Source organism: Ixodes scapularis, unplaced genomic scaffold (assembly GCF_016920785.2).
Source record: "Ixodes scapularis isolate PalLabHiFi unplaced genomic scaffold, ASM1692078v2 PGA_scaffold8__174_contigs__length_109621045, whole genome shotgun sequence".
In the NCBI taxonomy this organism is placed as follows: domain Eukaryota; kingdom Metazoa; phylum Arthropoda; class Arachnida; order Ixodida; family Ixodidae; genus Ixodes; species Ixodes scapularis.
In genome coordinates this window covers 95824249-95840146 of record NW_024609883.1, presented here as the reverse complement: position 1 = coordinate 95840146, position 15898 = coordinate 95824249, and the positions used below count along the sequence as shown (strand labels likewise).

Here is a 15898-nt window from a genome sequence, read left to right as displayed (position 1 = left end):
GGGCAACAAGGACAATGTTGAGGTTTAAAGTTGAAAATATACTGAGCTCTCGCAGCAGTGAAGCTGCTAGAAAATAAGAGCACTAATTTTTGCGCATAATTTTTAGTAGTCCGAAAAAAAAAATTTTTTTTTTTTCTGAATAATTGTTTTATTTTGCAAATATCAACATATTTTTACATCGGCCTAGTTACACTAAAACTAGCAGCACCAGGGCTAGTCTCAGTGTTTACAACAAAAATGTAAAGTGGATGTCATCTATTTTAGGGCGGAGTAAAGGTAAATCGGGAAGCCAGGAGAAGGAGAGGTGGAGCGATGGAAAATTTAAAGAAAAGGGGTGTACATGTTTCTCGGCTAGGTGGCGCAAGCTACCGTCCAACACAAAACGGCGAGCTATTTGTTCATTTAGGACGCTCCACAAAACAAATGTTCCACACTCAGCACCAACCTGGCAGCGCTAGCAGTTTCCTCCACCCTCTCCACAGCTTCACACATGCTGGTTTCATTTTTGACGCGCACAGAAATGGCTTGAGAAAACAAAAGAAGACAGTCGTAAAAAGTCACTACAACTTTTATTCTGAACAAACCAAAAAAAAACATTAGGCATGGCAAAAGGGGCGAGCAGGTACCAGACTCAATACCATACCCATCGCCCTCAATCTCTCGCATCCACAAAATCAAATAAAAGAAAAGGAAATAGAGGGAAAACGCTCGGTCGTCACAGAAATTAGGTTGCACGGCTAGATGTTGAATAAAGGCATAAATAGACAGCGCCCGGAACAAACAAAGCCAAGGTGTCCTTCCCGTGGAATGTGCCCAAATCCAGCCTCGATCTTGAGCCAACGCTCGTCAATAGCCCACGCAAGAACAGCAGGAGTCCCACGGTAGTGTCGACTGCCAAGGTCACAAGGAACATCTTGCCCAAAGACCCGTGCCCAGTTTCCCCCCATAGCGCTCCGACGAGGTGCGTGTCGAGTGGCCATCGCCGAGGAGGCACCAGGGGCGGTCTTCGGAAGGCCTCGGCAGGTTCCGTAGGGTTGCAGGGTGTTGGCTGGGGCAGTCGGCAGGTCCGCGGCAACGCTACAAGACCCAAGAGGGCCCGGTGGCCGCCGGGGCGTCAGCGCCCCGACGATTTAGAGTGTGAAATGAGCCATTGGAGGGTGATGTCTGCGGAGGTGGAGACAAAAAGAAATTCTTTCAAAAGCGGGAATACAGACAGCAATCGAGCACTACGAAAAACTGAGGACCGAACCCGGGGTCACACTGCTCAATGTCCTACAAAGGACGCAATGTTCTCCGAAGACACGACAGCAGAATTATTTGTGGGCACGCCTCGAGCACGTCCGCAGTCGGTACTCATGCGATGAATGGGACAATGCGATTGTTGCCTACAAGGAAAAAACGTGCCTCGGACGGTGTCTGAAGATGTTGGTGTTAAGGTGATGTTGCATTAAGTCGAGGTCACGCAGTCAATACATCGTGCAAGAGACAGTCTGCACCCACCGTATGAGGAGCGTTTCTTCCTCGTACGACGGTCACGTTGGTCGTGCCAGAACCGTCTGCAGACACGTTCGAAGCATACGTGCGCACGAAACAGACGTGCTTCAAACAAGCCCGAGGCGTGCCCGCAGATAATTTCGTCGTCGCGTCTGCAGCAAACACCGTATCTTTTGTACGACGCACCCTACAATACCGCGCATCCGCCCATTCCCAAATTAGTTAGATCCAATGAAAATATGCACAGTACATATTTATATGTGAAATTGATGACCAGACATCCCCCATTTTTTCGCAATTATTCCCAGAGTTTGAGTGGGCGCTCGCACGGTTTCTTACGTCGGATTAAAAGGCTGGTCCACGCGTTTGTGCCCAAGCACGATCGAACGAGCTGCTACCGAGTTTGTGGGTTTCTAAGTGCCCAACCGACACAAAGAACATCCAAAGTGCCCCGGTGCAGGGCCGAGGATTAATTTCGACCACCCGGGGATCTTCGGATGCCAGAGAGGAAGCTCGGTTACGCAGCGCTTTCTTTGCAATAATAGGTCTCCTCCAGAATAAAAACAACCCGGCTGCAATTCGAACTTGCCACTTGGGTGGATAGTTGCAATCGTTTATGAGGGCACACTGGTGCCATCGTTGGAGTTTAATCTTTCACCGCTCGCTGCAACTAATCCTGACAGTGTTACGAGCGACCATTTCCCATGCATGGCTTGCAAGTGACGTCATTTAAAGAGCGCTCCGACGACCACCAGAGAAGAGAAAAAGAAGGAGCTCCCCTCTTACCAGGATCCTCTTTTGTGCCTCCCGGATTTGCACAGACGCCACAGAAGATTAACCCATCACTCAAAACTTTCACAAAGGCAGTTTCGTACTCCTCCTGTTACATGGTGGTCAGAAGTATGCAATGTGACGTCAGTGCAAGCCATGTATAGATTGTGCATAGATTCAATCTCGCAAGTCCAGCAAAACCTTCGGTCTAGTTATGAATAGATCTGAAGGGCTTCAGTTTACCGGATAGGTGGCACCACTATGCTCTCTCGTAAGCGATTACAAAAATGGATGCCACTTCTAAGTCGCATCCGCTTTCTTTTTAAGTACTATAATGTAAAAAGGAAAGCAAGACAGGCAATCTTCCCAGGGCACCAAAACTCCCATGTCTAATTTCGATGTCGGCTACACTATGGTGACCTCGAACAGTCAAACTGAAGCGGGTGGGCATACCATGCACAGTCTCCTCACAAGAAGGCCGAAATTTCCCATTTGTAAACTAGATCACATGTGCCACTTGACACAGGAATCCTTACGGCGATCGGTTGGAATTCACAAGCTGTTTACAGCTCCCATGCATACAAGCTCGTTTAATTTCTCGTTATGGCAACAATGTGGCCAACATGAGCCAATCAAAAGGCTCGATAGGCAAAGTGAACGTTATAGAATGCGGTACTTTCACAATGCTCAGAGGCTCTAGGCAATCCGTCTACTAATTTACCTGGCTTATTTGTATAAAGGGCTAAAACTCCAGAAAATGCAGACAGCCTAGACAGAAGTAAACCTCCCAACTGAGTCCAAACTGAAAATGTCTAAAAAAGTAAAACAAGAAGTATGTTTCATCTACAGAAACTTAAAAAAGAATTAAACGCAGAAAGACAGATCACAGATAGCGCATCTTTCGACTATCTGTGTTGAAGGTCAAAATACAATGTGCTGTCCGTGTTCAGTCTTTGTTCAATTCTTCCTCGAGTTTTTGTACTTACACTAATGCACTTGCCCCAAGAGAGTGCATACCTCTGTCACTACACTTTCTTTTGCCACCTTATCTACCGCACTATCTCAGGTTGCAACCGCAGACAACAGTGGTGAGGTTGCGAAAGCCCATCCTTCCCCAGGTCGTCTTCCAGGTCTGATCGCAACCGAACACTTCCTTACCGTTATTGGTCTCTCACTAAATGTGTTATCAATCATCTAAAACCATGTTATCAACCAGTACCAGTTCTTTCACCACACAATCTACATTTCTAAGTTTGGTAAACACTGTGCATCTATGAAGGAATTTCTTGACAGCAGCGACGGCCCGCGTGCCTAATTAGAACAAAATCCTTGGTCGATAGAGAAATCCCCAACCGGCGCGCTCGAGGGTCCGTTCGCAAATGGAACTCACCAATGTTGTCTCGCTCCTTGCAGGAAATAGAGTAGCAGCAGATTTCCCGGTCCTGGATGGCCGAAAGGTTCCTGTTGGGAAAAAGCCCCCGTTTCTTCCAAACTCACTCCAAAGCTGGCACTTCACATATGCTTGTAACGCAAAATTTTTCGGCTAAATATGTTTGCTTACCGCTTCGTACAAACTCCACGCAATTAACTCACCATTCCCTTTATGCAATTCTTACCGACCTAACCACAGTGAAAAAGACTAGCATATGTTCGAGATACCAGGCAGCCCTGCAATCTTTTCACGTGTTACCCGCCTCTATGTGCCGCTAGGTCGGTATGCTAAGAGTATGTTCTGATCGATCATAACCCTAGTCTGTACTGAATTTGGATATGCAGCTTCCGTTTCAGATTCTCGTCTTGAACAGCTCATCTTGGAATTGAAGGTTGCACAAAACTGAGCATTTCGTGACAAAATTTAACTATGATCATACCCCTAATGCCACTGCAATAAATCTAAACTTGCTATCACTCCTTTGACAACATACAAAATTTATTAGTCTCTGCTTGCTTCAAAATATATAATATTTGAAGTTAAGGCTACTAACAAAAACCTCACATTTCAGCATATATCGATCGCAGTCATAAAGTTGGCATTCCGTCCTGTTGCACAAGAATGTTTCACGAGTCTGTCCTTTCCAGCACTTCAAAAACAGAGTCCCTTCCCCAAGCCATTGACGAAATCCCCGATAACGCGAGTTTTCAAACTGCCATGACTAACCTTTTTCTGAAAAGAGCGCTAACCATTGTATACTATCTTTGCTGCTACAAGTTTTTTTCCCCTTATATTTTCTACTTATGCAATCTTTTCTTCTCAGCAATGCTGAAGGTAACTAACCAAGTAAATTACTATTGGCTCTGAAACAAGCACTATAAATAGGAGCCTGGAATGCACCGTAGACTGGTGTGTTCAGCATGCCAACGCCGGACACGCGCTGAAAGTCGCCCCGAAGTGAAGCACAAATGACATCACAGGAGCCAGCATGTCGTGCAGTTGGAGGTTGGTCCTAAAAGCTCAGTGAAAAAAAGATGAGCAAATGCAAGCATCGCCGTTATAGCGGCACTCCGACTCTTGGCAGCCAAAGCTTCGGTTTACTACCAGGCTCAAAAGTGACCTGGAGCACCACAAGCACCCGCCACTTCACTTCCACTGCCGTGCCACCACCAGGATAACGACGGATGACGACACAAGGAAATTGCAGAGACGTCGGGCAGAAGTCGAAGGACCACAAAGAGGGGTGCGGCCACCGGTCCCAAATGCGTTCCAGATCCAGCGCTACTGAGATTGACGTTACTATATCAAAGTCTGTCGACGAGCTTGCGAAAACGCCCGGCGCCTTTTCGGGACGCGTCTGCTCGTTTGCGCTCGTACGCTGTCGGCCTGCTCTGTGGACCGAAGCGATTATATTGCGGTTTTTATGACTACAGAAAAGTGTGAGCAAACAGAGCGTCGCTCTAAAAGAGTCCATCTCCGCCATCCGTGGAAGCGATGCCGCCGGTTGCACCAGGATCCCTATCCGTCCGCATTTGTCAGCGAGTGGGCAACGGAGAAGGACCGTTTTGGAACTACGCTCTTCCGCGAAGCGTGTCTGCCGACGAGTTTGAGAATGTGGGCCCGAGCTGGGCCGCACACGCACATCTGGTCGATGAGCTCCTTCTCGTCAAGGGCGCCGGCCAGGTCCCGCTTGTTGCCCAGCACCAGCACGGGGATCCCCGCCAGCTGGGGCTTGTCTAGCAGGTTGTGCAGCTCGTTGCGAGACGCCTCCATCTTGTCCTGGTCGTGGGCGTCCACCATGTAGCTGCGACCAATCGCGGAGTGGGATGTCAGGAAGCGACGCGGAAACAGAAGGAGTTTGACAACCATACCCTGTTTCGCCGCAACTTGGCAACGAGTGAGCGCTACAGCCACCTCCAGTTGACTAGAGCGACAGAGGCAAGGTGCGTGACAGCCCTTGCCAAAGGTACAGCGGCGGGAGCGTAATATCTGTCTGTCGCTCAAAGCGGTTTTCTCCTTACTCCCGCCCGTTGCTTTGACAGCGCTGCATGTAACTGGTGAGATGGAGTAGAGTCTCGTGCCTCCCTCCGACGCCCTGATTTACTTACTGCGACCGTAGCCTTTGCCAGGTTACGGTGAGACGGAGTGTGTGCAGCGCAAGTTCGTCCGCTTCTCGCGCGGGGTTTGCGGCGACGTCTGAACGTCGAGCTCCGACTGGCTTCGGTTGGATGGATAGTGGGTAGACTTCGATGCTAGCTGCCTCAAGGTCCACTATCCTTCCGATCGAGTCATTCGGAGTTTGGCGTTCCGACGTCACCGCAGCCCCTGCGCAAGAAGCAGTCGAATTTGCACTCTGCACAGGCGTCGCCATAAAGGCCGGACCATATATTTGTGTTTAAGTGCAACTGAGTGCACTGCAGCCGCTGCTTACAATGAGTAGAGACCTTAGACTTAAGAGAGGGCAACTCAAACCGACTATAGAGAGAACTTGAAATTTAATGGTGGACGCCTCCGACATAGACTGGGTGTAAGCACATGTGTGTGCACTGTTGCATGGTGAGAAAGGTAGGGGTCGGAGACACTTGCAGACGATAGAGGGGCTCTTCTGCGTACCTTGTTCTGCAAACACGGCCCATAAATCATTCATTGCAGTGAAAGAAGCTTGCCAGCGAGAAAGACGACATTGCTTTTTTTCCGTCTGACAAGTTTTTTTTTTCTCATGAAAACCAATGCTACAGGCGTCCACAAAGTTATTTCTTATTCCGATAATCGCTAGTCTTAGGTGGACCTTGGCTCGTAAAGAAATTTGGTTTTTCTCTCGCATCTTTTGATCTCAGAGTTCCACATTTTGTCACCACCACTAGCGTCACATTCTCACTGTGTTTTAGCTTCCTGCGAGGAATAGTTTTTTTCTGCAGGCAGAAAAACAGCATTTCATTTTCTTGACCGACCGCCGTGGATTGCGTAGCAGGCAGTCACACGACACAGTTCCTTGTAGCAGAGTCTCGTACCGTAAAGTTCAACTGCAGTGAAGCCAAAATGTAGTGTATTTTAGATAGAACCGTTCTGCCACACAACACAGCAAGAACATTTCCTGAGATCCTTCAGTTTGGTCTAAAACGCTTGCGGCATCACTAGACTGCATGCTGGCAAGCGCTCATCGTCGCATCCGAAAGGGATTGACAAACTCACACAATGGCGTTGACACCTCGGCAATATCGTTCCCACATGCTGCGAAACCTGGGTTGCCCTCCGATGTCCCAGATCTGCAAAAAAAAGGCAGTTGAGAGCGACCATCCAAACATAAGAGTACTCAAACTGACACGCAGTCGCGCCTAATCACTGTGTGCCCCATATGTGCATGCACGACAACTTACTACCTTGGGGAACATGGCTAAAGGCAATAAGATGAATGGCATCCTTTTAATACAACATTTCCAAGCATATCACCATTACACATGGAAGAGGTTTATTGCCGGGGATAGGTCACGTAACAAACTACGCATGTTTACTTTCCAGGAAGCAAAGTGTCTTTAGGAATAAGACACTATGCGGTCCGACTGAGAAAGAAGCCTCGTTTTTGGGCCCACACAAAACAATTAGGCGTGGCAGAAAACCGGAACTTCACGTGAATGTGGCAATAGTGGTGACGATAGAATGGAAAGGTTTGAGAATACAACAATACCAAGAAACAGAAAAGCAAAATTTCCTTATAAACCGACATCCACCTAGGCCCAATATTCATCAAACAAAAAAAAGCTTGTCAACAAGAAAGCAAACAAGATCGTCGTTTTTGGCGGACAAGTTTTTTTTTTGCAATAAAATAAATGCCGCAGGTGCCCATAATACCATTTCTGGTATGACCAATCAGGCCCAGGTGGAGGATGCTTCATAGAGAAATTACATTACCCATTTTATACTTTTGTCCAAGTGAAGGAAAGCTCCCAAACTTTCGCATTCTACCTTCACCACTGGCATCACTTTCACACAAAGTTTCAGCTTTTTGTGGTGCAAAAATTATTTAGGTAAGCTGCAAAACAGGGTTTCATATTCTTTATTGAAACCTGTACTTTCCAGTTAGAGATCAGTCCGGTTGGCTGTTCGTTCTCTGCAGCTGCTGCTCGAGTTATAAAATGCATCGAAAAAAAGTAAGAATATGAAAAAAGAAATTGAGGATTTTATTATGATATGAAGTTGACTAAAATTTTGCAGACAGCATGGAAGGCAGAAAATTCCCGCTTCAGATGTGACAAGATATTCTTCGTCCAAAATAAATTATTCAAGATAAATGGAGTTCCAAAGTGTCCCAGACAATAAGAAATCGCTGCCCCACATTAAATTTATGTGCTATTAAGCCTTACACAGATCTAGTGTTCCTGAACAAAACAAAAATTATAATTTTTTTTTAATTTGTTTTGGCAAGCATGGGTTCTTGATGATACAAAAATATTCCAGCATTGCACAACCTTTCAGCAGGAAAAGAGACGATGAAATGCACCTAAAAAAAAAGAACAAAGCTATACGCACTCCGGAGTGCATTTCGGTCAAAATGGCTATACGCACTCCGCTAAACTCGTATAAAACGAATGGTCACAACGAGTTTTCTAAACGATGGCATAGCAAATGGGTTAAGCTGTCCGTTTTGTATGCAAGTGGACGCAGGTTCGATCCACAGGCCTACTTCTTTTTTTCTCAAACACTACGTTTTTTCAAGGCATTGACAATATTTACGATTTTTTTTTTTTTTTTTTGCGATGGTGTTGTTGACGAAACTTCGCAGAACTAAATGGTATGGGTCTCCCTTTCCGGAGCTGCGATCAAGGACAGCGGGGCTTGGGTTGCCGGCTGGACGCTGCGAAGCGGCGTGTACTGGTTACGTTTTGTAATTAGCAGCAGATACTGTAGCCGCGAAGCGGCGTGAACGCAGGCGAGGGGCTGTGTTAACGAGCCCCCCGGTGATACATGCGCCGTTCGAAAAGGGTTGCCCGAGCGGCATGAGCTCTCCGCGGAGTGCGGATAGCCATTTCGACCAAAAGGCACTCCGGAGTGCGTATAGCTTTACTAAAAAAAAAAAAATAGAAGCCAAGCTCGCTTATCAAGCAGATAAGCACAGCCAATATTACGGACAAAGAATGCAAAAATAAGCTCCGGAAAAAAAAAAAAGAAACGTACACGCAAAACTGGCACAGCGATAGCGGATATTTCTGTACACTCAGTTAATCAGTAGTTGATGCTGGTACACTGTTTATACCTGTGTTCTTTTACTAATGTTATGCAACTATCCTCATCCAAAAAAAAGGAGCCGTTTTGTATGTGCACTGCTTATGACTGAGGCCTGCGACCTGGCACACCAGACATTTTAATATGTTCTTTAAAGAAGAACACTGGTCTGTAAGCTTTCTTATCCAGGGGTGGAACTCCTAAAATGTACTTGGGAGCAGCCACGGGAGCAGCTGAAACAGCTGTTTTGGAGCAGGTTAGGAGCAGCTAAAACTACGTCCTGGAGCAGGCTAGGAGCAGCTCAGATCCGTTTTCATTGCACTTCAGCTTGTGTCTTAGACAAGCACGGGAGCAATTTCGATTGTGCTTAGCAGCACACATGAACACGAGTGGTTAGGGACCTAGGTAGATGGGATAACAGTGTAACAGATGCGAAAACTTGAAACGTTGTGAGCCTTAATGAGAACCAAAAAGCAAGTGCCATAGTTTTCTAAAAATAGTGTCCTTGAAATTTTCTGAGTGGCTTTTAGCTGTTCAAAATGCAAAACAGCACTGCTTATAGCGCAACCCACGTTTGCTCGACATAGTAATTATGTGTGCAAACCATGTGACGTGCGTAAGCAGCGGACGTGCAGTTGCGCGGAGGAACATGGCAACAAAATTCGAGTTTATCCTTTTGTGCAACTCAATATCGAAGCAGCAGACGAGGATTAACGGAGTTATCGTATTCTAAGCGATAAGCAGGACCAAGGTTAAATACGCCGAGCAGATTTACCGCTCGCGTGAGAGCTGCTGGCCGGCAAAGTTTCGGATCGGACCGCGTTTCAGTTCTATCATATCACGATTTATCTTGAGGGAATGCGGTTCCAACTTCTAAAGAGGAAATACTAAAAGGAATCTTTTGCTCATTTGTTTTCAACTGGCTGACGTCCGGAACCCGGGCCTCACCTCTTTGTGACTTGCTTAACCGCTTATGGTTGAAAAATGGCAACCCAGTCGCAGGTGGTGTAGCGCTTGGAATCCGACCCCGGAGTTTTTTCGCGCACTTTCGACTCGGGATACACAGGAAAAATAAACAGAACAAAGGATTGCAAGGCCGATCTAGCTAAACGCGCTCATTGTTGCCAATCGAGTAGATAGAAACCGAAACCAATACAAAATACAAATTTTTTGACGCACGTTTTGCGATTTGGTGCATAATGGCGCGAGGTGTTTATTGGCTGTGGCGCAGTTTTCGCAACATGGCGCAGGATGGCGCAGACAAATGCGTCTGGCGCTAAATGGCGCAGCCGTTCCACCCCTGCTTATCTTTTGAGCATAGCCAATGAAACTGCACCAGCTTGTTCAGATGTTTGTGCCGATTTCAAATATCTGGCAAGTCTATCGATCAGTGGCCTACCATAAAATACCAAACATCCCCCCCCTTCCACGATAAGCGCACACCCCTCAATTTTGCAACATTTAAAAAATGCACAAAGGACAATCTTTACATATTATCTTTACATACCCATGCCCCAGTTTTACATGATTACCTCAAAAATTTGAGTGAGGGCCTTCTCGAGATTTTTTTTGGCAGTTCTCAGGATAATTATAACTCACCAGCCTTTGATTGCAAAAACCATAGAGAAAACACTATTAAAAAAAATGTTTTAACATATTGATTGATACTAGGAAGTATGAGGAAGACAATGTTGGAAGCACTTTATAGAGTGAACCGTTATTAGTGACTTTAAAACAGATTGAACTTTAGTGTGAGGCATCCAAGCAATTAAACAATAGTTCACTTCAAAATATGTTTACACCTATATTGAACAATCTGCTCTCAATGTTGCATGCTTTGCACATTTAGCTATATATTACAAAATAAATTATATTCATACTTGTCCTAAACAAGTATAAATATAACTTATCCTAGTCCCTTGTCCTAGACTTGTCCAATATTCCTCCTGAACATTGGCAAAAAGTCCACAAATTGTGTTTTGAGAAAGCGCTTCTTTCACAAAATATCAAACCTGGCAAATCAGAAGAAAAAAAAAATAGTTGCAGATTTTAAAATTGCTTTCTTCTCAAAAACTTTTTTAGGGATTTTTCATGTTCTTATATTGTTATATATGCTTTCCTCTAAACATGAACAATGAAACACATGTACAGCCAAAACAAATTCAGAGATTCGAAGACGTTGTATTAGTGCAGCAATATCTCATGCTCAAGTGCCCCCTAGATATGTGGATGTCAACAAAATTATCTCGCGGACGTGAAACAAGGTCAATCAACAAAACGCGATCCACATCCAATTTCTTGCACCCAAAAGTTTTCACGCTTGTCCGACGAACAGGCAATGCGAACAGTAAATAAGAGGCCCTTGTGAATTGCATACGAGACAAATTCTTTAAAGAACTGAGTATGTCGACCAAACAGCTGCTCGACTGATCATAACATTTCATAAGCTGAATGGAGTAAAACCTTAATCATCAATGTTCAGGTTCTCTTGGAACAGATTAAAAGCACCAATTCCCTACATACAAAAACACATTACTTTAATGCTTAGAAAGAGCAGATTCATACAGCTATGGCAGCATGTACTAACATGCAGCAAAAAAGAGTTTTAGACAGCCCCGATGAAGTGACCTCGGAACTCTGTTCCAGGGCTAGCAAAAAACTGCATGGAAGCAAAAAAAAAAAAAGAAATAGCAGCAGGTGTTAGTGGCAGGCTTCAAAAATAAAACAATTAGAAAAAGTGGAAATATTTAGTCCTAGTCATGTGACGATGAGGTGTGTAGCGATGAGTCACATGACGATGAGATGCCTTGGACATTTGTGGTTTGACAACCAACAAACCTCGATGATAAGAAGAGTCCATTCTTATCCGTTAGACGTAAGCCCGTTTCAAACTACAGTTTGAATAGTCTCTTTTTAAAGGGGTACTCTGGCATTTTCTTCGTAGTCCCTGAATTGCCTTGAAATTTGCTAAAACACACCAAAAAGCATTGATAAAATAATACCCCAAATATTGAGCCAAAATTTTTTTTTTTTCTTGCAAAGTTATTAAACATACAGTTTTAGCCCTGAACGTGTTTTTTCAAGGTGAAAGTCTCTACTGGCAACAATGAAAAAGTGACAGCGGAGGGCAGGGGCTCATTCTGTGGACAATAGACTTTGTTCCCAACTGATTACAAGCAGTTTCATGGTGTCAAACGAAAGCTTTGAAAGCTCCCCTCCAGCACCGGCCCAGTAGCACGAAACTAGCGCTCCATATTGTCGATTTTTAGACTGCCCACTAGACCTGCAAGGCTGCCTTCCCCTCGCATCACGGCACCGAAAAGCGCGAGCATATCTGAATGTTGGTTTTGGCATCATTTTCATTTGCCAATTTAACAATAACTATTCCAAATTTCACAATAATAATTAGGAAACTGGAAAGGGTAAAGGCCGGTGATTGCAAAAATATGATTAGCAGGAATAGCTAAAAAAAAACCCGCCAGAGTACCCCTTTAAAGACTCTGTCCACAGTTGAAAAGGGCACTCTTGAAAGCCATTTTGATTAGTAGAATGCTTTAAAGAGAGACAAAAAGGAAACAATCAAGCTTATAAAGGCCTGGTTGCTGCTTTGCAGAGATCCTCAAAGCCCAATGGAGAGGGAGATAATGGGAGAGAGGGTTCTACAGCATCTAAATTAACACTTTTAAGGCACTTTAGACGGCCCGCAGAATTTTTTTCCTCAATACGTCGCGCTGCGATTTACTGGAGGTGCAAGCAGGTGGTGGTACTTTTCAGTAATAAAAAATAAAAAGAAAAACTATGAAACTATACTCGTAAAAAACAAAAACAGCAGTGTATGGATAATCTACATTGCCACTTCGCAGACAATGCCTGTGTAGTGAGAAATGCTGCCAACAGATGGCATACGCTCCCTCAACGCGGTGTACGCCATCTGTCGGCAGCATTTCTCACTACGCAGGCATCGTCTGCGGAGTAGTGACGTCGACGTAGATTACCCAGAACAGGTTTTCTCTCTTCTTTTGCACGAGAGAAGTTAATTTCTTGAATTTTACACTGTAAACTTCCACCACCTGCTCGCACCTCGAGAGTAAATCACAGTGTCATACGCAGAGAAGTCGATTCTTGCGGGCCATCTAAAGTGCCTTAGAAGCGTTAGTTTACATTCTGTAGAACCACTGAGATGATGGGAACAATGGTAAACACTTTTCACAAGTGACCGAGCTTGGATAGGAGGTCTCAGGATAATTGAGAAGCGATCACAGCGATCACATCGGCATGAAACGACCATGTACACATGGCCACCGTCGCTGCACACTAACAGCAAGACGTCATCTTAATGTGAAAAATGCATTGTTGCTTTGTAACGGGGCTGAAGGTATGCAGAGTTTCAGCCAAAGGTGCAATACGTGATCAAGGATTTGTTGCAAGCACATATCATAGAACTCGTGGTAAGGGTCACTCAAATCACTAGCTCAGAAACATTCTCTTATCAGTTACAAGACAAAACCTTTTGATCCAAGCCTGCAACATGCAAGCTGGCAGCAACAAAAACACTGGGTCGACCATTAAAAAAGAAAAACTGGAATTCAACTGCCATTGTCACCTATGAACTTTTCAAATGATCACGAACAGGAGAATTTCATCCACACCCTACTACAAAATCGAAGCTGCACTATAATTTGTCAAACAGGTATTCTTTAAAAAAGGACATACATTCTGCTTTTTAGCAATGCTTGGAGAGTGCAGGAACTTGCGCCATTTCAAGCAACAGAAATTGCTTAAAGTGCAAATAATGCAAACATAAAACAACTCCTTCATTATAGTGATGTGACAAACTTGCAATTCGTGGAAAGCGCAATGCTTGTTGAACGTGTGAAGTCGCACAATCTGTTTGAAGCACTGGTTGACATCTTGCGGGTGGATTTATTGTCATACCAACGTATTATTATAAACGCGAGCGTGTTTATTTCACTAACTGCCAACGGTGCACAACATTTGGGTTAGGAAGCTGATTCCTTGTAGACCAACACGCGGCCCTGACGTCACGCAGCTGCGGTGGCGCTGTCGACGGCACTGCGCATGCGCAGACGCTTCACATTTTGCGAATTCCGTTTCTGCGCACGCGCAGTGCCCACACCGGGTGTGGGCAAACGCGGGCTTGTTTGTAAACAGCGCGTCGGTCTGTAGCTTCCATCATTAATGTTAAACTTTAAAAAAGAATAATTAAAAAAAAAAAAAACATGGACAACCACAAACAGCATTTCCAACATGCCCATGCTTAGTGCAAGCGAAGATTGAGGAGCTTACCTTGATAGTAACATTTCCCTTGGTCACCTTTCGCATGTTGAAGCCGACCGTCGGTATCATGTCTTCGCAAAACTGTCCAGACTGCAAAACAACGAAAACACTGAAGCACACGAAACAGGGCCGGCGAAATGGTATACATTTGTGATAGATGCCCGCGCAAGAGAGAGTATTGGCAGTATTGGCCCGCGTCTAGGTTCGCTAAGCCAGGTTGTCATCGTGGAAAAAAACAAACAAAAGCTAACCGTGTCAGCAGTTTACAATGAGGAACTAGAAAACGCAAAACAATTACAGGAAAATAAAAGCTTCCCAGTGGCGGCGAATTTTGTAGGACGCCTTGAAAGCGCAAAATCCGACATACCGTAAAGAGTAAAGCTATACGCACTCCGGAGTGCGCTTCGCGCGGAAATGGCTATACGCACTCCTCCGAGAGATCATGCCGCTCGGGCCACCCTTTTCGAACGGCGCGTGAATCACTGGGGCGCTCGTTAACACAGCCCCCCGCCTGCGTTCACGCCGCTTCGCGGCGACAGTATCGGCTGCTAATTACTAAGCGTAACCAGTACACGCCGCTTCGCGGCGTCCAGCCGGCAATCCAAGCCCCGCTGTCCCCGATCGCACCTCCGGAAAGGGAGTCCGATACCATTTAGTTCTGCAAAGTTTCTCGACAACAATCGATTTTTTTTTTTTTTTTTTACTGTTCATTGCAAAAAAGGAAATGTCGTAAATATCGCCAAATGCCTCAACAAAACAAAATGTTTGAGAAAAAGAAAAAAAAAAGTAGGCCCACCGCGGATCGAACCCGCGTCCACTTGCGTATGAAGCGGGCACCCTAACCACTACGCCATGGCACCGCTTAGGAAACTTGTTGTGTCCACTCTTTTTATACGAGAAAAGCGGAGTGCGTATAGCCAATTCCGTCCGAAGCGCACTCCGGAGTGCGTATAGCTTTACTCTACCGCGTAAATACTTTCTCAGAATAAGCGAAGGCTCGAAGTGCGAGTGTTACCGTTTGACCACAGCCGGTTGAGACTGTATATTAGAGAACTTACAGAAGAAAAAAGAGGGAGGTCAACTACGCTGGTCTTTTATTTCACCTTAATGTCAGGTCTACGAGCGACGCCTCGGGGCGGTCAGCTGCCTCTATCCCTTGACGACGGGGCCCCATCGCATTTCGGTGCAGAGAAGCGACGGTGGCGATTTAGCAACAATGACCACATCGTCGCCACAGCCAGCGCACAAAGGGAACAGAGAATAAATCTAGCTCGACCACACCGCACCCCCGCAGCTCTCTCTAGTCGAGCACACAAAACAACGATAAGCGGAGCGGAGACAAAAGCGACGCCCCAGCGAGCCAACACTCACGGCGATGACGTTCACGAAGGTGGTCTTCCCCGAATACTGAAGTCCCACCAGCGTGAGCTCCATCTCCTCTTTCCAGAAGAGGCTCTTGAACCAGTCAAGGATCCTGTTGATGAGCGACAACATCTCGTCGGCCGGGAGTGTCCACCGACCGATCGCCGACGGCGTAGAGCACGCAAGGGATGGACGACAGCGGCCGTCAGCAGCTAACGCGAACGAGACCAGCGGGCCAAGCGAGTTGCTGAGCAGAAAACAGCAGAAGAACTAAATGAGTCACGTGCGCACTACAACGTCACGCCTCAGCTTCTACTAAGC

The 15898-nt window shown here is 45.7% G+C and overlaps 1 protein-coding gene across 1 annotated transcript; it reads right to left on the bottom strand.

Annotated features, from left to right (window-relative positions):
- Positions 1-552: 552 nt before the first annotated feature.
- LOC8029644 (ADP-ribosylation factor-like protein 8B-A) lies at positions 553-15886 on the bottom strand. Its single transcript, XM_040210350.3, has 6 exons — positions 15587-15886; positions 14225-14305; positions 6890-6963; positions 5340-5501; positions 3656-3726; positions 553-1164 (listed from the first exon to the last, which is right to left on the bottom strand). Exons 1-6 carry the CDS (start codon positions 15707-15709, stop codon positions 1115-1117), a joined length of 561 nt encoding a protein of 186 aa, XP_040066284.1. The 5' UTR covers positions 15710-15886; the 3' UTR covers positions 553-1114.
- Positions 15887-15898: the final 12 nt, after the last annotated feature.

Coding starts and splice junctions, on each gene's coding strand:
- LOC8029644 (XM_040210350.3), bottom strand. CDS start 15,709: ATGTTGTCGCTCATCAACAGGATCCTTGACTGGTTCAAGAGCCTCTTC. Junction 14,306..15,586: donor CCTTCGTGAACGTCATCGCC/GTGAGTGTTGGC, acceptor GTTGTTTTGCAG/TCTGGACAGTTTTGCGAAGA. Junction 1,165..3,655: donor CAAGGAGCGAGACAACATTG/GTGAGTTCCATT, acceptor CCACCTCCGCAG/ACATCACCCTCCAATGGCTC.